At 38.7% G+C, this 22,571-nt stretch overlaps 2 protein-coding genes across 3 annotated transcripts in view; one reads left to right on the top strand and one right to left on the bottom strand.

Moving 5' to 3' along the window:
* Window positions 1-4,392, top strand: part of LOC131160209 (protein ENHANCED DOWNY MILDEW 2) — a 56,352-nt gene extending 51,960 nt beyond the window's left edge. For both annotated transcript variants that reach the window (XM_058115635.1, XM_058115626.1), the window contains 4 exons: window positions 2,399-2,470; window positions 2,564-2,682; window positions 2,815-2,881; window positions 2,973-4,392. In XM_058115635.1, coding sequence (XP_057971618.1) covers window positions 2,399-2,470; window positions 2,564-2,682; window positions 2,815-2,881; window positions 2,973-4,196 — 1,482 coding nt within the window. In that variant the 3' untranslated portion in view covers window positions 4,197-4,392. The remainder of the gene's footprint in view (window positions 1-2,398; window positions 2,471-2,563; window positions 2,683-2,814; window positions 2,882-2,972) is intronic.
* Window positions 4,393-5,870: 1,478 nt separating this feature from the next.
* Window positions 5,871-7,321, bottom strand: LOC131158219 (long-chain-alcohol O-fatty-acyltransferase-like). The gene has a single exon (XM_058112927.1). The coding sequence runs from the start codon at window positions 7,264-7,266 to the stop codon at window positions 6,043-6,045; it is 1,224 nt and encodes a 407-aa protein (XP_057968910.1). The 5' UTR covers window positions 7,267-7,321; the 3' UTR covers window positions 5,871-6,042.
* Between the last annotated feature and the right edge of the window lie 15,250 nt (window positions 7,322-22,571).

The raw sequence follows: 22,571 nt of genomic DNA, 5'->3' as shown, positions 1-22,571 counted from the left end.
AATGCTAAATGAGCATTAGAAAAAAAAAATGAAAACTATAGGACCTAATAACTGGGGAAATATTGGGGTAACATAGTTTTGAGTATTTTATGTAACAAACTTATCAGTGGTGAAAAAATGCTGCATCATTGGAGGAAACACCCTTCATTATCTATATGCAATTTCTGAAAAATTTAATTACTATTGTGGGTTAAACTTGGAAGTCATACAGCAGCCATAGAAAAAGGTAATTGAACAAAGAGTAATGTTAGGAATGAGGTTTCAAAAGTTAATTTTTTAAATTTAGGATTGTATTCCCTTTATAAATTAGGTTTTGGTTTTCATAAGTCATAACTGAAATTATTTTATTCGAGTTTGGGCTTTTACCAATGAGTTCATGCAGTGCATCTGGTGACGGCACTTAAACACCAGATGAAGGGAATATGGAACCAGAACTGAATGTGACAGGTGTACTTTCAAAGATAGTAGCAATGGTTGAAGTTTGCACAATGAGCAGCACAGGGGTCGCCATCCAGAAAAGAGATGGATCAAATATGGAACCAAGAATCGAACGCAAGCCTTGTGAATATATTTGGAAGGGTAGTGTAGAACTTGTGGTAAGTTTGTATATAAGCAGAGAACCCCTCGGGTCATACTAATTCTTTGGCTGAGAATCATCTTTGGGGAGTTCGTAGTCATTGCTGAAGTCTGAAGAATTCTCATAGCACAAATAAACAAGTGGCAAGGTTGATACTTGACTCTAGGAAATGCTGTTGGGTTCTTTTTTGTGCGGAAAATCTTATATAGTTGGCCTAGTAGGCCTCACAATTTTATCCCGTAAAAAATGCCTCACAAGGTTGAAGCCTAATCACCCTTATATGGCCAAGATCTCCCTCGTACATGCCCTATGAGATGTTGACAAGCTGCCCCATCCCATTTAATCTCCAACGCTTTCTGTGGCCCATGCCTGTGTGTGGGACCCACATGTGTCTATAATCCACCCTTTTGGCAATAGCCCCAGGATGGCTCTAATACCATAGTTAATGTTCTCAGCACAATTTTCATAAGGTATTATTCACTTTGGCTCATTGGGTCTCACGGTTTTATTCTATAACAGGCGCATCACAAAGTCGAAGCCTAAACCATCCTAATATGGCCAAAATCTTCCTGTTACACGATCGATGTGAGATCATGACAGGGCACTTATATTTCAAATGAAAGGGGCATAGAAAGAAGATAACAAAGTATCTCCACGATGAAAGAAACAGGGGTAACCAAACCATTAGCAAGAGAAATTTTAGGATATTGTAGACTGAGTTTCTGGGATAGAAATAAATCAGGACTACCTGTCATACGACTCATATGGGATGAGACATGCGAGTTAATAATCCAGGGATTGGAAGATGAAGAGACTAATAGAAATAAATCAAAACTACTTTTCATATGGGATGAGGCATGAAATTTAATAATCCAGGGATAGAAGGATGAAGAGGCTAGTAATTGTGCCTTAACTGAATGGCCTTAGTAGACACAGCAGAAGACAAAGCTTGGAGCTGCTTCTTGTTAAATATCACTTGGGACAGTGGATGATGTGCTAATCAAACTCATACATGTTGTTGCCTTGGATCATAGTGGGGAAAAAGAATTTGTATGGCTAACCCTTGCCTAGTTGGATTTGGGGTCTTCTTGTTGCAGCTGCTGGATATGTTTATGTGTTTTACTTGGATCGATTTTTGCAGTTTTGGTCCAATAGTCATAGATTTCTTGGTGCCTTTGCATATCATAAGTTGCCTGCTTGGGATATTTAAATCTGACCAATAGCTGGCGTACTCTTGTATTGGCAACTTATTCTTGTATGCGTACAAGGCGGGGGTTGTGCTCACTTCAAAATGGAGACTGTCAGAACTGTCTTTTATTCTGTTTATTATTTTATTATATTTTGCAATATTCTTCAGCGTTCAGTCTTTGTCCCACAAAGGAAAACATTGATTTGTCTGTTCGATAGCTTAGACTTGGTATATTAGCTTGGTCCAACTTTAGTAGATGTTTACTAAAGGTGCTGCTCATATTGGAGTTACTTGAAGGTTGGTCGTCATTTTGATGGTGTACCTGGCTTTGAGAAAAGCTGACCAAACACAGCCTGTATGACTTTCCCTTTACCTGCATGGTTGCACCATTTGGACTGTAGAACTGCATGGATTGACTTCTCCAGTCAAGCCTCTTATAAACTAGTGCCTATAATAATTTTTGCCATAGAATATGATATTTAATTGTTTTAGGCTTTGGAAAAAAATGGAATTGACATTTTTCTTGATTATTGATTGATTCCATGATCATCTTGTAATTATTGGTTTTGTGCTGTGCGCACCTGCACACATTTTGGACTCTTGTTTTGGATGCTTATGCATTGCATTTGCAGCATGATTTTAACTTTGAGAAGAGGGATTGGATGACTGTTGAACCAAAGGAGTTGCCATTGGGATCACAGTTGGTAAGTTGAGAATGCTTCTTCCATTTAATGGGCAAGATGGATATCTGGATTGCTGAGTATATTTTGCTTGACCATTTTGTTCTTCTTGGGCAGATCATGGGGCTAAATCCTCCATTTGGAGTTAAAGCAGCACTTGCAAACCAGTTCATCAATAAGGCTCTTGAGTTCAAGCCGAAGCTCATTATTCTTATTGTTCCACCAGAGACAGAAAGGTCTGGAATGTACTGCAAGTCTTCCAATCTTCTCTCCTTCTTTCCACCTCCACCCCCCCCCCCCCCCCCCCCCCCCCCCCCAACCCAAGGAGTTCTTCTCACTCATATTCATATTTGTTTGCCCTTCATCAGGCTGGATAAAAAGAAAAAAATATCGTATGACCTTGTATGGGAGGATGATGCAAAACTCTCGGGCAAGGTAAAATAAAAAGTTTAATTGTTTCTTCTAGTGAAATCAGATTACGTGATTGCTTTTCTGAAGCTTCTAATTGCTTCTTTATTCTTTCCAGTCATTTTACCTCCCTGGATCTGTTGATGTAAATGACAAACAAATGGAACAATGGAATGTGACACCACCCGTACTCTCTCTTTGGAGCCGCTCTGATTGGACCGCTACGCACAAGGCCATAGCTCAAAAGCATGGCCATGCATCCAGTGGCCAAAACGAGTTGCATTTGGAAGGAAATCATAATGAAACACAGGTCGCTGCCCATCTGATGGAAGAGGAGTCCAACCATCGTGGTGATATGTATGTGCTCACAGATGATTGTCCTATGCAAACTGATGAAACAGATCTTCATGGGACTAGAGCAATTGCACCAGGTCATAAAGAGAGCTCCCCTCACATCCCTAGCAGAGAAGAACGTGGGAATCCTGGTCATAAGGAGAATCCGTCAAATGAGAACTCGAAGAAGAGAAGGCATGGTAAAGGAAGGCGGGGAAGAGTAGAGAATGATCCCTCTCCAAAGGTCAAGTCTGATGGTGGAATGCCTCCTGTAAGTGGTGATACAAACAAAGGAAGGCTGCCTCTCCATTCTTCACCCAACATGATTGATGTTCAATCCCCGACGGAAGATCATCCATCTCAATCTCGCAAGATGCCATCCCATATGGGGGTTGATGAGGAAGGTTTTCGGCATTTCCAGCCCAACATTTCTGGATTGAGCTCCCAGTTTGGTATGGGATACAGTGGAGCTGATGCTAACGTTCCTGATGACCAGACAAGATGGTACAGCTTGAACAGTCGGGAGCCTTATTCAAGCGGAACTCAAAGATGGTCTAGTGGCTATACTCCTGATAGCCTTGGTTATAGACCTTATACTGGTGAGAATGTGATGGGGTTGGATGCTCGAACGCAGTCCCGTCTTTATGGGCAACAAGATCCTGATCCTTTGAATCACAGAAGCAGCTATACGGTAGGCCAGGATTCTGGTTTCAGCCATTTTGGTTCACTGTCCTCCACTTATGGTCATCGAGGCACGGGAGTGGACTCGTCTATAAGCAGGACGAACACGTCAGCGATGCAGCGATATGCACCACGGCTAGATGAATTAAATCATACGAGAATGAGCACTCTAGGGCCGGATCCCCTGATAGGAAATGGAAATGGAAATGGGGGCATCTATGATCCTCTAGGACCTCGTCCAAGATTCCGAGGAGACACGATGGGCTTCGTTCCTGGTCCTCATAACTCCTTTTCACACCAGGGCTCTTCAGGATGGCTGAATGAGTAGGTAAGTTGCCTTTTCATTTTTGCAGTCTCCACTAACTGAATTAGCACGTTGGTTTCAAAGCCATAACTGCTCTTGCTCTAATTATGTCATGTTAGTGGATTTTGCTGAGTCCCTTGGATGCTTGTATCATGTTGTGCACAGCATAATTAACCAGTTCTTGTGCATTTTTCAAATAAAAGAATCCTAAATTTTGAAATTGCTCCTTTTTGTTTTCTGTGTTTTTGTTTTCTTTATTATTATTATTGTTGTTGTTTTGGGTGGTGGCCTGATGGGTGTTCAATTTGTGAAACTTGAAGAGATTGTTAGCCGGGATTTTGGGGAAATAACTGAAATCTTAAGTATGAGCATTGTAACGTGAAAAATGAAAGAGAAAATGAAGGGTTGAAAAAGTGTGTTGTTTGAGACTCGAGATGTCTTTTTCCCACTGTGTATCTTCTTTTCCTTCTTTCGATGTTGGGGTCAATTTTGTTTTAGTTGTAAAAGCAGTGATGTTGGCCAAAATCATGGTTAAACTATTGTTAAATGTTCTGTTTGGCCTTCAAATAATTCTTTTTAACTTGGTTCTTAACGAGTTAATCCTGGTTAGTCAATTGCGGTTTGGAAGTTATGGGTTTGAGGTATGGAGACAACGTCATGTATTAGACTCATCTAGGTTCAGTCCTATTTTTGTCTCATAATGAATATGTTTTTCATCTGCATCCCCTTCCTTCTAGGCACATCTCATGCATATCAGTATTTTTAGAAGGGGAAAAAAAATGTTGTGGCCATCTCTATACTTGTGAGATAGGATGACGTATTTCTTTTTCTTCAATTTTTATGTTTTGAATTTTAATCTCACGTAAAAGTCATCAATTGAATTTATTCAAGGTGATTGGGTTTTAAAAATATAAAGATTGATTATTTTTGACAATTGAATCCCGTATCAGCGATTATTTAATGATAAATGTAAAATCTCTCTCTCTCTCTCTCTCTCTCAAAACAAAGTATGTGGCTTAATAGAAAATTTGCAATCTTGGGAGAGAGGGATGATAACAGTTGGGCTGCTCCAACCCAATTGTTAATCCCCTAGAGCCTCAAAAAGTGAAAGGTAACTAATTTGGTCATTTTGGAAAATAAAATGGTGTGAAATAGTTATCACGTTAAAAAAAATTAGTTTACTAAGATGAAAAATTACCATTTTTAAGGCTAATAATTTTGACAAAATTGCCCACACAAAATGGCATAAGAACAAACATTCTCATAAAACTTTTTAGTAGTCATTCATTGTACATTTTCTACTAGTCATGTGATAACAAATTCTTCATTATGTTGACTTCTCTTTTTGCATGTCTGCATACAATAAATGTTAATTTTCATTGTAGATTTAGAAGTTAACGATTTAAAAGCCAATGAAGATAGAATTATTTAGTATAAATCTATTTTAGGGTCCTATTTCATTCTACTTTTATGACCAGAGTAATAAAAAAATAAAAAAACTGAAAAACAGAATATTTGCCAACAATTGAGAAATTTTATTAGCTTTTTGGAGTACCAACCCTAAAAGGTTGTATATTCCCAAGTTCAAAGGTAAAAAATTGCAGTTTTGTGTTTATCAGTCGCTAAATATTTCTAAATGTGCGCTTGCAAAATATTTCAAGTTGCTAAACCATTCACACACAAACCATTAGCCAAAGCTTAGAATAAATTACGACTTCGCTTCATGCCCCAAAATCATTGCAAATTATTCAATCAAACGCATGCTAGTTATGAATTTGGTTCATGGCTATTTTAAAAAAAAAAAAAAATCAGACAGAATAAAATTAAGAATCTTTCCACTCCCAAATCAAAACATATCGGATGGTCGATATCACTGAAGTACGGTGTGCAATGCCAATTTGTGCTTCGCGAAGTCTACCATCACTGAGTACTCCCTTATCGCCTTCAGGTCCACCCCATTCCGCAGTATCTGCGGCAGAAACAGCCACCTCCCGGTAACACCCACGAACACCACCGTCAGCGGCCCCGAAACCGCCCTGTGCAGCCGCCACCTGCCCCCCACCGCCCTCTTCGCCGCCACCTCAGCCGCTGTGCACACTCCCTGCAGCACGAAAAACCACGTCACCTCCCACGTGGGAGCCGCGCGCGTGAGGTCGTAGAATATCACCTCGTGCATCAACCCGGACACGAGGAACGTCGCCACAATCGCCGGCACCGGGGCCCACTCCTTCCCCAGCGCCGGCGCAGAAAAATGCCGCACGGGATGGTATACGGTGGGCCGTAGGATACTCGGGACCATGAGGTTCCATCTACGGCCCCAAAAGTCCTGCAGCGACGTGGCCAAGTACGGCTCGTTGAACTGCGGCTCGAACTCCAGTCCCAGGACGGCTCGAGCCAGGGCCGCGCTCAGGGCCAGAGTCAATTCCACGCCGAGATACACGTGGCAGCAGTAGAAAGCCACTATTACATAAGGGTGCAAATGGGATCTGTAGTCGTAGATGCGCACGATTATAGCCAAGAGGACCGCCTTTATAGCCAAGAGCGCGAGTCCGGAACCATTCCGGGAAGACGAGTTCGGGTCTTTGTCCGAATCCGGAGATGGGTGGTTGCCGGTATTGGAGATTTTGGAGAAGGGCGGCGTTTTGGGAGGTCTGGTTTTGATGGGGAGACAAGCTATGGCAATGAAATGGACGATGGGGGTGGGGGATTGGGATAGAGGGCCGAGATCGAAAGAGAAGAGGAGGAGCTTGAAATTGGCGAGCCAGGAGAGGTAGAAGGCGGTGGGGCCGGCGAGGTGGACGACTGAGAGGCGGAGGGGGAGGACGAAGAAGAGGTAGAAGACGGGGAGGAGAGAGAGGAGCCTGGCGTGGCCTTTTGGAATGCGCCCTGCTACGAAATAACAGTAACAGAGAAGGGTTATGGCGGTGCCCCATACCTTGACGAAGCTCTCCATCTCGCCGTCCATGGATTCAGGCTTTTGCCCTGCGTTCGGGAGTTCGGGGTTTGGTCTCTGTTTGGGACTCGCCAGATGTAGAGTTTGTATGTTTTTTTTTTTTTTGAATTTAAGTTGACCGGCTTTTTTACCAGACCACATGGGCTTTTTTTGAAAAAAAAAAAAAGAAAAATAAAATAAATAGTGTTGAAATTATTTTAAATTTTTGGGCCTGTTGAGAAGAAATGGGCGCCACCTCCGTTTTCATTTTATGTTGTCGCATTTATTTGGACACATGATTACCCTAAATTTAGTATCACTATGGCAAAAGAGTACAATTAATGGGGCTTGGTTCTTTTCCTTTTTTTTTTTCAAAAAAACAAATTTTCATAGTGAGAATGGTCTTTTTGTTTTCGTTTATTTTTTTGGGTAGACAGAATGGTTTGATAATGGTAATAAAAAAAAAAAGACTAAGAAGAAGCACAGCCAAGGGAGATTGGTTTCTAAACTTTTAAGGGCAATTTCTACAGCCCTCTACCCTTCCCCAGTTCAAACTTTGGCCCACAGATACTCACATTTTCATTTGGTCCACCAACACTCTTCCTCAAATTAATTAGTCCATGCATGGATTTTTATTGGTTCGTTAGCCGAAATATGCAATGTAGCCTATGTGTTTTATAATTTTTTGTCGCTTATTTTTAAAATTAAATTTGAGGCCCAACAAAGTTTCAAACCTTAACCATTGAGAGAATTCTGATGTTACATAGTCATAATTTATTGTAAAATAATGGTAAGTTATCGGAATAATAGATCAGTAGAAAAGGAAAATGAAATTTGAGGGTTGAACTTGATCTCAAAGGGTAAATAAGTCTTAAGTCATTATTTATTCAAATAATAAAAGATGCATGCTAAAATAGGAGACTCAACGAGAAAATAAAAATTAAAAATAATGTAGTATCGTAACAATTTAAGTCCTTACCTGAGGATTACTGTAGACAAAAATATTTTCATTTTTAAAAATTAAATAAACAACATTATATACCATGTATTTAGTAGCCATAGGTAAATATTATATAGATTCAAGATAGAATTAGGTATACACTGTTGGACCTCATTCTGGAATTTTAATTTTAAAAATAGTGAAAGATGATGGGCAACCTACTTTTACATCATGCACACCGCACTACTCTGAGTTCTGAAGAAAGGGTCAGTCAATTGCTATACCCAGATGGATCCAAAGCAGCTCAAGATTGCAAATGCTAATACTGAATTCTATCAACACTAATCTTGAAGATTATGAAAAAAAATAAAATAAAAATTATTTTCCTAAGAGTTTTTCGTTTTTCCCATTATTTTTAAATTTTTCTAAAAGTTTTTGGATATTTTTCCAAAGTTTCATTTGTGCTTTTATCATTTTGATAAATTTTAAAGATATTTTAGAATAATTAATTAATTGAAATTAATTCGGTGGTCCGCCACATGCCAATTAATTGTTTTTCCGTGCATGTGCAGACATCAATTGTTTTAGTTGAACATTTTTAAAATAAAGAATTGCAAGTGCATGAAGCACGTGCACGGATTTCAGGTCCTACTCCAACTTAAATCAATTTTGGGGGTGGACAAAACGACGTCATTTTTACCCCTCTCCTGACTTTCTTCCACCCCGGCGCCGGGCCAAGTCCTCTTCCCGTCTTTCTCCATTGATGGAGTGCCTTTCTTTCTCTCCCTCTGTCCTTCCCATGTAAACTCGCCCAACCCACTTGCCGCCTCCTTTCTCATGCACATCTCCATCTTCATCTATTGCTTTTTCCTATTGTTTTTCTTCCCCATAAATACCAGAGTAGAGGCGCATCTCCATTTTTTTAATGACTCGGATCATTTAGTATCATTATAAAAGATTATAAAAATTAAATATCAAAAACTAACAGCCTATTTGATTAATACTTTTATAATTAATAGAAATTAAAAGTTTGATTAAATAGAAGCTCATTTTTGTCCTTGAATCAAATAACAACTGTAATATGTGAATGTAAACATATAGTATGAGCTTGTAGGTGAGTGTTTATACATGTGCATGGAGGTTGTTATATGTGAATGCAATTGACATAATTGATGTATGAGTGCATGTATGTAGGCATATGATTTTGTGCATAGAAAGATATGTGAATGCATGTTTAGGATGTAAGTGCATATACATGTGAGATAAGTATGCTTGGATGTAGTGTGTAGGGTATAAATGCATAGAGGTCAAGCACGTATGTGGGTGTTGATGTGCATGGATTAATGTATGTGGGTTGTGTCCATGCATGCATGTGTGCAAAATGCATGTTAGAGAGTGCATGTCTTTATGTGCATGTGGATGCATATGTGTGTATGATTATGTGCATGTGAATGTGTTAATAGGCATGCATGCATATGTATTTATGCATGATAGTGATAGTGTAAGTGTGTACACACAATGTACCTACATATGGTACTTTTATGCATTTAGGCATGCACGCATGTATGCGATTGTATATTGTTAGTGATAATAATAATTTGCATATATCAGGATAAAATAGTCTTTTCCTTTTTATTCTTGTAGGTTATATAAGTCATCTTTATGTCTTGTAAAATTCTAATGATTCAATGAAAACTTTTTCTTTTCCCAATCTTTTGCTCCTCTTTGATTCCATTATATATGTGCAATTGTGAGAATAAAGGTTCATGGTGCATGTAGGAACCCGGACCCAGAAAAGGAAAGAAAATAAAAGAAAAGAAAAAAGAAAGAAAGAAAGGAGAGGGTTTGGTACAACACCAAACCGTCGACGGTTTTGTGGGATTCAGGAAAATCGTGGACGGTTTCAACTACCGAGAGTTTGTAATAAGAAGGTTTGGCCAGCTGGTAAGTGGCCAAACTATTGACGGTCTTAGGAAAGTTGTCGACGGTTTCGTGTAGGCTAACTTGTCTATAAATATAACTTAAGTCATTTTCTTTAGAAAAATTTCACCTTGTAAGAACCCGAAACATGAAAAATGGGTTTAAATATTAAGAGAGGGGCAAAATTGGAAATTTCTCGGGCCAAAGGGCTATAAAGGAAATTCTCATTTCTTCCAAGCTAAGCAAACTTAGATTTTTATCTCTCTCTCTCTCTCTCTCTCTCTCTCTCTCTAAAACTCTCCCTACTCATTCTCTCTAGAATTCTTCACTGATCATTGATAGAATCGAAAAACAAAAGCTACCACGAGGATCGTGGAATGATTCTATACAACTTCTATAGATTGGAATCTCGTTTCAGAGATTTTCGGGTTTTGGCGTAAAATCGAGGTAAGGCTCGATTTTCAATTCTGATTCGGTAATTTTGTAGGTATCAGTCTTGTGAGTATATTCTGTACTATGATTTGTAAGTTTTGAAACTCGGTTCGCTGTTTAGGGACCTTGAAGTTCAGGATTTGCTTACGAGGTTAAGGTAAGGGGAACTATGTTTATATTGGTTGTTTTTTAAATCGAATTCGGTGGAACTGTGGTCCACGGTCCTGTGTGTGTTTTGGCTACTCATTTGGGGAATCTAACAGGGAAAACTATGAGTTTTTCATTATTGCAGTTTTGGGAAAAAAGGGGCAACGGGCTAAATCCCGGGTTTTGTTGAAAATTGAGTATATATGTGATTTATACTATGATATTGGAATGACCATGCCTTGACTTTGTTTAAACTGTATTTGTTTGGAAAACCATGATTTAGATTACCAAATAAGTGTGGTTTGTTTGGTTATATGAGCATGCATGTGTGTGTGATATGTTGAAGTGCTAGTAGGAATGCGGTTCCGAAATTGTTCCAGGTACTGAGAGTGGCTGGCTCTATATCTGAGGGCGTGTGTATCACCAGCCACGTTGGCAAGAGTGGTCGGCTTTATATCCGAGGGCGTGAGCCTATTCTAGCATATTAGGCCAAAGGGTGTGGATCCACTAGTTAGTGCCGGTACGACGCCATGGGAGTGGAGGACTCGCCATATGCCGATGGCGCCATGCTTCACGGGTTGGGTACGGGCCAACACCGGAATGCCGGACCGGCTTCAGGCCAATGGGTGTGACGACATCGGGTTACTGATCATGTGTGTGTATTGTGACGAGGCTGCATATAAATGGCCTTCGTATGTGTACGTGTATGCACTGGGTAAATTAGTACTAGAATGCATTTAACTGCGTGTATATTGTATCATGATAACACTCAAATGCCACACACCGATATAATCTATGTTCTTCCTTACTGAGAGGTGTCTCACCCCTACCGTACGTACATTTTTATAGGCCTTTCGAGTAACCAGAACTAGCATCCTGGTGTAGGGAGCGTAGCGGCCAGTGTACTGCATTAGCGCTTAGGTAAGTGCTAGGACTGTAGTTTTGTTGGGTTGCCATTTTGAGTTGTATTTGGGCACCCAGTTTGTACTTTTTGTTAGAACCATGTTCTGCTCTTGTATAGACTCTGGTATGGTACTGCATATGTTGATATAGAATGATTTTTTCCGCTATGTATATGATTATGATTGGATGTGTTTAGGGTGCCTGGGAACCCCACGGGGTCAGACCCTCATCTAGTGTACTGTATCTGTGATGATTTATATGATATAGGGACAAGTTAGGTTATAATTTTCACCCCCGGGTCCCATTTCCAGGTTCGGGGTGTGACACACCTCCTCTCTTTTATCTCTCCTAGGGCACGATTGTAACGACCTCAAAATTCTTATCATTTTATATATATATATATACAGTAAACATTCCTACGCAGTGAAAACATATATCATGAAACCCTTTATACATAAACTGTACAATACCAGATTCTAGAATATACAAACCATACACAAAAATGCCACTCCAGTATCATCTATCCCAAAAACATACACAACTCTGTCAAAAACTCACCCTATAACCAGGGTGACCAAATGCTCTCTCTATCCGCAAGCCTGATCTGCTCACGTATCTGACTCACCTGAAAAATGCTAGAATAAAAGGGTAAGTCGACGCTCAGTAAGTGGAAATATGCTATCACTAGTGTGTGGCAACTAAGTTAAGGATACTTTTAAGATAATAACTGAACTGTAATGTAATAATTCATCTGTAAAACATATCTTTCTTTCACAATTTAAAATATATTGTATCATCTATTTTTCTACTATTCATACTGGTAATATCATACTATACTGTAAAACTGTAAACATATAAATATCTGTACTTTATCTCTGGGACTCTGTACGTCATGATTTGACCCCTCATGACAGGGTTGTGCGGCTCGTAGGCGGGACTCTATCTGGTTGGCCCTCTAGATAGGTCATTATACTTTACACTACCTCAGCCCGGCCAAACTGCATCCTCTCCTAAGCTCGGGACTGGCTACTACCTCGTCAAACCAGCCCCCTCAACCTAGTGTACTGGGGAGCTGCATACTCTCCGAGCACGACTGACGGTACCCACATACTATCTGAGCTATGTGGTTGCACTTTATCTGTATCTAGCAACGGTACCGTGCTTTGTAATCTGTATCTGTATATGTAACTTTCTTCAGGGATCTGATACTATATACATAGATACATAAATATATATATATATATATATATATATACTATTTTACTGTTTTCATCGTGTTCCCAAAATTACCATAACTCTGTCTTTCTGTACTGTAAACACTGTATCTGTAGCATCTTGATGCTACCTCTGTGTATCTATCTGTGGATTCTGTATATATACTCTGTTTGTATTCTGTATGTTATGGTAATAGGAAAAACATGGCATGTTATAACACTGTATATATGCATATACCGTTCTGTAATAAACTGTAATATAAAATACTGATCTGAGCATCTGTATATCGTTTCATGAACTATTCATATAAAATTGTATATGCATGTACATTTCTCTGCGAATATAAATCTATTTCTGTATAATCTCATATGCTGGAAAACCATATCAAATGTATATACTATCTATATCTTTGTATTTAGTATAATATGATGTTTCATAACAACTGTATAAATTCATTCTTCACATAAAAAGTCTACTTAGGCCACACAAACATTTATGCTTATTTTTTATAAAAATAGTATAATAAACTGACATAAAAATATGTTTATAAAATCTCTATTAACTCTATTAAAACTTCTAGCATAGCATATTTCCCTTACCTCAACCTTGAAAAGCCCTTATAAAAATCTGGCTCTATACCCGTAGGATTCCTAAATCAACCTCCTAAAAACACAATATTTCAGAACAAAATATTATTATTTTTCCGCCTACGTCATTTCTTATAACTACCATAAAGCTAAAAACTCAATAAAAAACCTTACCCAGAATTTGGGATGAAATCCAACTTCGTTTTCTCGACGATCCGCTACGGCAAACTTGTGGGGAATTCCACCAGGAGAGTCATGGTAGCCTTGGATCGTCGATCCGGCAAATGGTGGGGCCGAAAATGAAGAGAGAAGGGAGAGAGAGTCGTAGAGAAAGAGAGGAGAGAGAGAGCTCGGAGGAAAATGATAAAAATCTCGGATTTCAACTATTTATAGAACAGGGGATTTCGTCGACGAGACCCTGTATTCGTCGATGAGTCCTTCACAAATTTTGTCGACGAGGCCTTGTATTCGTCGATGAAATTCATGCTGCCTCAGAACCCCTCTCAGTATTTTCTCGTTGACAAAGCCCTTTGTTCGTTGACAAAATTTCTTAAGCACTTGTCGAAGAAATTTCTTAACCACTTGTCGATGAATCCCTGTATTCGTCGACGAATCCTTGTAATTTCTTGAATTTATTTTATTCTCCAAAATGCAATTTGCGTTCATCGACGAAGTCTACGGCCTCCTTCTATTTCTGTATCTATTTTCCTCTCTCTTTAATATTTAAATATCAATATTTTTCTGGGTTGTTACAACGATTCTCTCAGGTGTCTCTCTCTCTCTCTCCTAAAGCCTCCCGAGGCTTTGACTAGCCCTTCAATCATCTCCCTTGTCTTTCTCGGCTTGCCGGTGGCCTTCTCCTCGTCGTAGTCGGGAACCTGGGAATTGTTCCAGGGAGCGGGATAAGCGATTTTTCAAGAATAGGTAAGGGTAATATATTATGTTAGCTTTTTATTAAATTTGAACCGATTAAACTCAAGTATATGAACTCGTGTATGTTATATATGATTTTCTGAATGATTATAGGAGAACCTCTCTATAGTACAACCTGTAGCAGTAGGAGAATGTTCATGTCTCCTAACACTCCACCCGATCTCCTGCATAACCTGCCTCGTCAAACCCCGAGGCACAAAAGGAGACTCGTCACTCGTAGTCCCCTTGGAACCACTATCCAAGTTGTTATCCTTGGGCTCCATTCTGAAAACAGAGTAGGAATTGGTTAGAATTCCTATATCATGTACAATTAACATAATCATTGAAAGCTAATCATGTCAACTACTACTCTCACGGGTCTAGGTCTGTCCTACCACATCGACACGAAACCATCAAGGGTTTAACCATGACTTTACTAAAATCGTCATTCCAGGAAAAATACAGAACACCACCAATGAGTCCCTATCTAGCAACAAAACAACCCTCGACCTACTTTACCGATTTCCTACATCCTATATTCTGGTATGTACACATAGTTATGCCTAACCAAGTCTACAAGACCTAACAACCTGGCTCTGATACCGAGTTGTCACGCCCCGAACCCGCAGATGGGTCCTAGGTGTGATTTTAGTAACGAAACATGTCTCTATATCATTTAAAACATACATGATACTATAGTACTGAATGAGGGTCCGACCCCGTGGGGTACACGTAAATCCTATACATATTCACATACTTATCAATATTCATCAAATATGCAGCGAAAATGTTCTTTCTATACATACATCATACCATACCAGAGTCTATACATAACTGGAATATACATTCCCAATATACAATACATACTCCGGGTGTCTACAAAACCCAACACGGACAACCCGATTACAAAACCCGTACCTACACAGGCACTAAACGTAGCTAACCCATACCCACGCTTTTGGACGCTAGGATGCTAGTTTTGACTACCCAAAGGACCTAAAAAATATTTTTATATTCGGGGTGAGACACCTCTCAGTAAGGAAGAAAGGGAGTTATATCAGTGTATGGCATACAAGTATTATTTCAATGTAAAACATAATACAATACAGTTCCAGTATTTTCACAACTCAGTTCCACTACATATGATACCAAATATACGGTCAGTGTCGTCACACTCAAGCAAACGATACCCTACAATAACCAAAGCCTCACAACGATATCATGGCAGTACGGTGTCCACTCACACCCATCAGTGACCAATCGGAAAAAATAGGCAATATTTCACACCCTTGGATATAGAGTCGAACACTCTCGCCTACGATAATTAGCTGAGACATGATGTCAGTGTACGGTAATTAGTCGCCCCTAGTTGATTCAGCGTACAGTAATTAGTCATCCCTAACTGATTTACAAAACCTAAAATAATTTTGGAACTCATGTCCCTATACTCATCAGCGTACGGTAACTAGCCGCCCTTAGCTATTTTACAAAACCCTGGAACATTTTAGATACAACTTTTCATTCCACACTTAATAGAGTATACAACAAATCATATCGTTTTCAATTTGAGAAATACAGTTTAATATAAATACAAGTACGGTCATCTTAATACTATAGTTTTATACTACATACAGTTTTTCGAACAAAAATAGAGATGATACTCGAAACCCCCAATTTTCCCAAATACTGTAACCCAAAAATCTTACATTTTTACTCGATAGATTTTCCCAAATAAGTAACCAAAACATATATACAATCGTAAACTACATGTTTACCGATTCCGATTTCAAAAATAACTGATATAAACAAAATCCTCTTACCTTTTCCCGAAAACCAAAATATGAACTCTACGACTCCAAAACCTACACAACGAAGAACAATACTTCTTACATACTATTCTCTAAAGATCTACCAAAATGAAAATGAAATCGGACCCTTACCTCATTTTTGGGTCAAAACCCGAAAATCCTCGAAATGAATTTTTGATCCACTAAAAACGTAGAGCTTCCCCTCCTGATCCACATGGTAATGTCAGATTGTTGATTCTAGAAACTAACGGCCTAAAATCCTGGAGAGAGAGAGAGAGAGAGAGAGAGAGAGAGAGAGAAGATTCGAGTTCTAAAGACATAAAAAGATTTAGCTCTCTTAGCCATGAAGTAATGAAATAGGATATTTATAACCCCTTTGACTCGGCCAACCTCGTCGACGATATGGCGCCTTTGTCGACGAATCATCTATACATTTCATCAACGAACCAGCTCCTTTGGCCACAAACCTTATTTAGACATTTTATAACACATTCAGTATCTCTTCGTCGATGAGGCTCTAAATTTCGGCGACGAAGATTATGAAGGCGTTCGTCGATGAGAACAATGGCTTCGTCGACAAAGCCTGCAAATTTACCTTTTTACCCTTTTTCATTTATTTAATCTACATACCTCGGGTCAGGTTCTTACAATTATCCTATGCACAACTTGGAGCTAACAATGGTGGTTTTTGCATTAAAAATTTGGAGGCACTATCTATATGGTGAAAGGTGTGAAATCTTTGCAGATCATAAAAGTCTTAAGTATATTTTCACACTGAAAGAGTTAAATATGAGACAAAGGAGATGACTTAAGTTGATAAAGGACTATGACTGCACCATCAGTTACCATCCATAGAAAGCTAAGGTGGTAGCTGATGCCTTAAGTCGGAAGTTAGTGAACGCGTCAGTCTTGGTAGTAGTTGCTCAATAGTAGATCAGGATGGACCTAGAAAGGCTTGGCATGGAATTTGTGGAAGGTAACCATCAGGGGTTCATTACTAGTCTGGTTGTTCAACCGACCTTGCAGGAAAGAATTAAAGTCGCTCAGATGAAAGATGCGGAGTTGGTGAAAATTGTGGAGAAAGTACAGAGTGGTTTAGGTATAGGTTTCATTATTTCAGACGACAGAGTTTTGAGGTTTTACACTCGGTTGTGTGTACCTAAGGATGCAGAGATTAAAAGGATATTTATGTAGGAGGCTCATTGCTCTCTCTATACTGTACATCCAGGGAGCATACAGATGTATAGGGATCTATGAGAATCCTTCTTGTAGAATAATATGGAGAGAGAGATTGTCCAGTTCGTGGAACAGTGTCTGACATACTAACAAGTGAAAGCAGAGTAACAGAGGCCAGCGGGACCACTGCAACCACTTTGTATTCTTGAGTGGAAGTGGGAGCATATCTCTATGGACTTCGTAACGGGGTTGCCTTCAGCATTGCATGGACAAAATGTCATATGGGTAATAATGGATCTTCTGACTAAGACGTCGCACTTTGTCCCTATTAAAGTTAGTTACTCTATGAATAGGCCAGTAGAGCTATATATGCAGGAGATAGTTCGACTTCATGGCGTCCCGATATCTATTGTATCTGATCGAGATCCACGGTTCACCTCCCAGTTTTGCAAGAGTTTGTAGAAGGTTTTGGGATCTCAATTGAATTTCAGTACAGTATTTCACCCGCACATTAATGGACAATCAGAGAGAACGATTCAGATATTAGAGGATATGCTGCGGGCGTGTATGCTAGATTTCGGCGGTAGTTGGATTCCATTTCTTCCACTTGTAAAGTTCGCCTATAATAACAACTATCAAACTAGTATCGAGATGGCACCATATGAAGTGTTGTATGGTCGAAGCTGTCGATTTCCGATGTATTGGGACGAGGTTGGTGAACAACAGATTTTGGGACCGAAGCTTATTCAGCAGACTTCCAAGAAGATCAAATTAATCAGGGATAGAATTAAGATAGTTTAGAGTCGGCAGAAGAGTTATGTCAATACTTGCCGACGAGACCTGGAGTTTGGGATAGGAGATAGGATATTTCTGAGGATTGCTTCGATAAAGGGAGTTATGATGTAATGACCTGAAGAATAATGGTATTTAAATAATAAAGAGAGAGAGAAATGTAAATAAAAAAAGAGGAGGCAGCAGACTTCGTCGACGAACGCGACGTGGCACTTTGGGCTCGTTGATGAGGGTGCGTCTTGTCGACAAGAAGATACCAAGAGAGGGTTTGTGGCAGTCTAAAACTCGTCGACGAGGGGTGCAGGTTTGTCAACAAACTTTCTACAAGACTCGTCGATGAGATGACGTGTCTCGTCGATGAATTTGAGGCTATAAGTAGCCAAAACCCTAATTTTTTATAGAATTTCAGTGTAGGAATTCTTATTTCTCTCTTTGAAATGTTCCCCTCCTCTTCTCTCTTCGATCCCGGTTCCGTTTCTCGTCGAATCGAAGATCTGAGGCCACCATGACGCTCTTGGTGAATTTCTCTGCAAGTCTGCCGGAGTAGATTGTTGGTGGGGCTGGTTTGAAATTCATCTCAACCTCAAGGTAAGGCATTTTATTCAGAATATACTTTCCTTATAGTTATAAGAAATGTAGTATGCAAAGAAATATTGATGTTTGGTTCTAGGGGATGTTGTTTTCAGGGAGTTGAGCGGGGAACCCTGCGGGTATAGGGCCAGAGTACAATAGGGACTTTTCATAAATAAGGAAAGGGAAATATGTTATGTTAAGATATTTTCAAAAAGTTTATCAGCAGAATGTGTATATATATTTACAAGCATGATGATCAGTTTATTTTCCAGAATATCATGGGTATTATCATTTCAGTAAAATTACATATATGAAGTATGAGTTTTCAATTACACAGTTGTGTGACCTAAGTTTATTTTAGCTTAGCATGATTGACTATGCAACTTTACAAATATTCAGTTATACAGATTAATATCAGAAAGTCAGATTTATAGTATTTATCAGAATAACATGATTTCTAAACCATAACACTTGGACAAATATTACAAATATATATTACAGATATTATAAACAGATATTACAAATATTACAGATAGATATTACAGTTCTGATTTATAGTGTTATAGTTGTTCTAAAATCATGTTAAAAGTAGCAAGATAAATATATATTTATATACATATACAGTATTACACGATATTAGAACCCTGTGGAAATTACAGATAGATAAATATACAGCAGAGCACGGTACCCTTGCTATTGCAGATAGAGTGCAACCACATTACTCAGCTAGTATGTAAATTCTGTCTAATCATGCCAGGAGAGATTGCAGTCTCCCCAGCAAGCTGGATTGAGGTGGCTGATTAGACGATGTTAGATATGGAGATTTCCCGGAGAGATTGTAGTGGGCCAGATTGGCGATTGTTACAGATATATATTGACTTGCCTGGTAGGCCAACCAGAGTAAGTACAGCCTACGGGCCGCACAACCCTATCATGAGGGGTTATATCGTGATACACAGATCCCAAGGTACAGCAGAAGTTCCTATGTACAGATATATCACACAGCAACAGTTTATATTATTATATTAGCAGTATGTTCAGATAGTTAACCCAGAGACACAAATATACTTTAAATTACATTACATATAATCTGTACAATTTATCAGCTTATTTATACTACAGTATCAGTGTTTTAAATATGTAACTCAGCTGCCACATACTAGTAATAGCATATTTCCTCTTACTGAGCGTCGACTCGTCCCAGTGACTTACTATTTTTCAGGAGATCCAGGTAGGCTAGCAGATTAGGCTCGCGGGTAGAGGTTGTCTTGTGCTGCCCTTGTTGAGAGGGTAGGTGATATTTTGATGCCAATGAGTCAGGGTAGATTCTAGGTTTTTTTGATATTGTCACTAGGTGTTTTGTGTTGTAAATATACTTCAGAGTATTATAGTTTTCTGGTACTGTACATGTATATATGACAGTTTACAGTTTTACAGTTACCGCTGTTTAGGTAGGTGTATATGACATACAAAGTTTCTCTTAGTGCTCCCTTGAGCCTGAGATATATCCAATAGTATTTCAGACAGATGATATTAATATATATATATATATATATATATAAATTTAAATAAATAGCAGGTCGTTACATATGAGGTTTGGAAAGAAGGGTAAGCTAAGCCCTAGGTACATCGAGCCATTCGAGATACTAGAAAAGGTTGGTCCGACTGCTTACAGGATAGCATTACCCCCAGCTTTGTCTAGGATCCATGACATTTTTCACTTATTGATGTTGAGAAAGTACATCCTAGATCATTCGCACATAATAAGTTATAAATTCCTAGAAATTAGAGATACATTATCCTATGAGGAGGTACCAGTTTAGATTTTAGATCGAAAGGAACAAGAACTTCGTACTAAAAAGATTTTGTTAGTAAAGGTGCTCTAGCGTAACCACGCAATGGAAGAAGCTTCATAGGAGTTGGAAGACGAAATACGTCGGAACTAACTGCAGCTATTTTGTGAGATCCAGCGCTAGGCAGGTAGGTATGACGATTTAGGTAAGAATTTGATTGTATATATACTGTGTTTTGTGCCGGTCGTCCGGTTAAGTTTGGGTGCTCTTAAATCCATAAATTTCGGGTTTTGTGTTTTGAGTGGTACTAGGAGAATTTTGTTGATCTACTTGTAATCTCCCAAAGACCGTTATTGTAACCACGATATTCCTCCACCATAAGTGAGGGTAATTAATAAATATGGGATGGAGCTACCATGTAGGTGGCTACCGGCTCTTCCTAGAATCAGATGATCGATTTGGTAATTCTAGGAGTGATGATAAGTATAAGTTAACAAATTTCGAGGATGAAAATTTTATAAGGGATTGAGGATGTAGGAACCCTAAACCAGAAAACAAAAGAAAATAAAAGAAAATAAAAAGAGAAAGAAAGAAAGGAAAGGGTTTAGTACAACACCAAACCGTCAACAGTTTTGTGGGACTTAGGAAAACCGTCAACGATTTCAACTATCGAGAGTTTGTAATAGGAAGATTTGACCTGGTAAGTGGCCAAACCGTTGACGATTTTAGGAAAACCGTCGATGGTTTTGTGCGGGCCAACTTATCTATAAATATAACTTAAGTAATTTTTTTTTAGAAAAATTTCACCTCCTCTCTTTTCTCTCTCCTAGGGCACGACTCTCCTGGGTGTCTCTTTCTCTCTCTCTCTCTCCCGTGCATTTCTCTCTCTCTCCTAAAGCCTCCTGAGGTTCCGACTAGCCCTCTAATCATCTCCCTTGTCTTTCTCGGTTTGCCAGCGGCTTTCTCTTCGTCGTATCCGAGAACCTGGGAATTGTTCCAAGGAGCAGGATATGCAATTTTTCAGAAACAAATAAGGGAAATAGATTATGTCAACTTTTTATTAAATTTGAACCGATTAAACTCGAGTATATGCACTCGTGTATGTTATATATGATTTTCTGAATGATTCCGGCATATAGAATTGATGATTTTACTTATTATACGTATTTAGGGAAAACTAAAGTGAATTGGTTGATCATCTCCGTTTTTCAATAAAACATATACATTGAGTTAAAGTAAACCCTAGAGATGATCATACCTTGTTTTCAGCAAAATTTATGTTTCCCGGGCATTTTATTATATTATGAATTATTAGTCAAAATGTGTGGCATGAGATTTACTCACCCTATTGTATGATTAAACCTAAGCATTGCTATGATACTATGCGATGTAAAATGGGATTTATATAGATTTATGTAAATATGGGAAATGTGATATTATATGATGAAACTAGAAATGTGATATGACAGGTGTATATCGAGTTTTGATGTGACGCCTGTATGCCGAGGTTTGATATGACGACTGAATGTCGAGTTTTGATATGATAGGTTTTATACTGAATTATGAAATGAGTTTATATAACAATTTTTATTACTTAAATTGCATTATATGGTTTAAGAACCCTGAGGACCATATGTGATGAGAGCATGATACCATTGCTAGTGATTGAGATAGTGCAGTCACGCGATAGCAGGACATGTAGGCCTTCAGACAGTCAATTTGGTCACGAAGAGTTGTAGTGCCCTCTTGAGTCCGGACCAGACTTAGAAGGCAAATTGGACTAACATACGAGATTTCACTGACTTAACCTGGTGGTAGACCAGCCAGGGCTAAGTTCAGTCTACGGAGGTTTATACATGATGATGATGTTTGTCCAAAAGGGGGTTTCTTCTATGCATATATGTAAATTTATGTGCATGGGGTTATTTATCAAACTGATTTATATTATGAAAGAAATGTACATTTTCAACTGTATAAGTGTGAGTTATATTGTACAAATGTCATATTTTTCAAATAAATTAAATTAAAGAATGTGTTTAAGTTCATTAAAACTCATGTTAGCCACACACTGATACTAATCTATTCCATCTTATAAAGAAGTATCTCATCCTAGTAAATATATAAATTTTTCAGGACCCACAAGAAATTGAGTTTAGGAACTCCGGGGCGGGACCTAGATGATCTAGTCGAGAGTCGGCTTGGTAAGATACTTTTATGCTATGTTTAGCTACTTTTGGACATTCTGGGTTGTATAATGTTTTGGGAATTT

This window comes from Malania oleifera, chromosome 1 (assembly GCF_029873635.1).
Source record: "Malania oleifera isolate guangnan ecotype guangnan chromosome 1, ASM2987363v1, whole genome shotgun sequence".
Lineage (NCBI taxonomy): Eukaryota > Viridiplantae > Streptophyta > Magnoliopsida > Santalales > Ximeniaceae > Malania > Malania oleifera.
The sequence above is the reverse complement of the archived record's forward strand: the minus strand, read 5'-3'. Positions and strand labels throughout refer to the sequence as shown.

Coding starts and splice junctions, on each gene's coding strand:
- LOC131158219 (XM_058112927.1), bottom strand. CDS start 7,266: ATGTGGTCTGGTAAAAAAGCCGGTCAACTTAAATTCAAAAAAAAAAAA.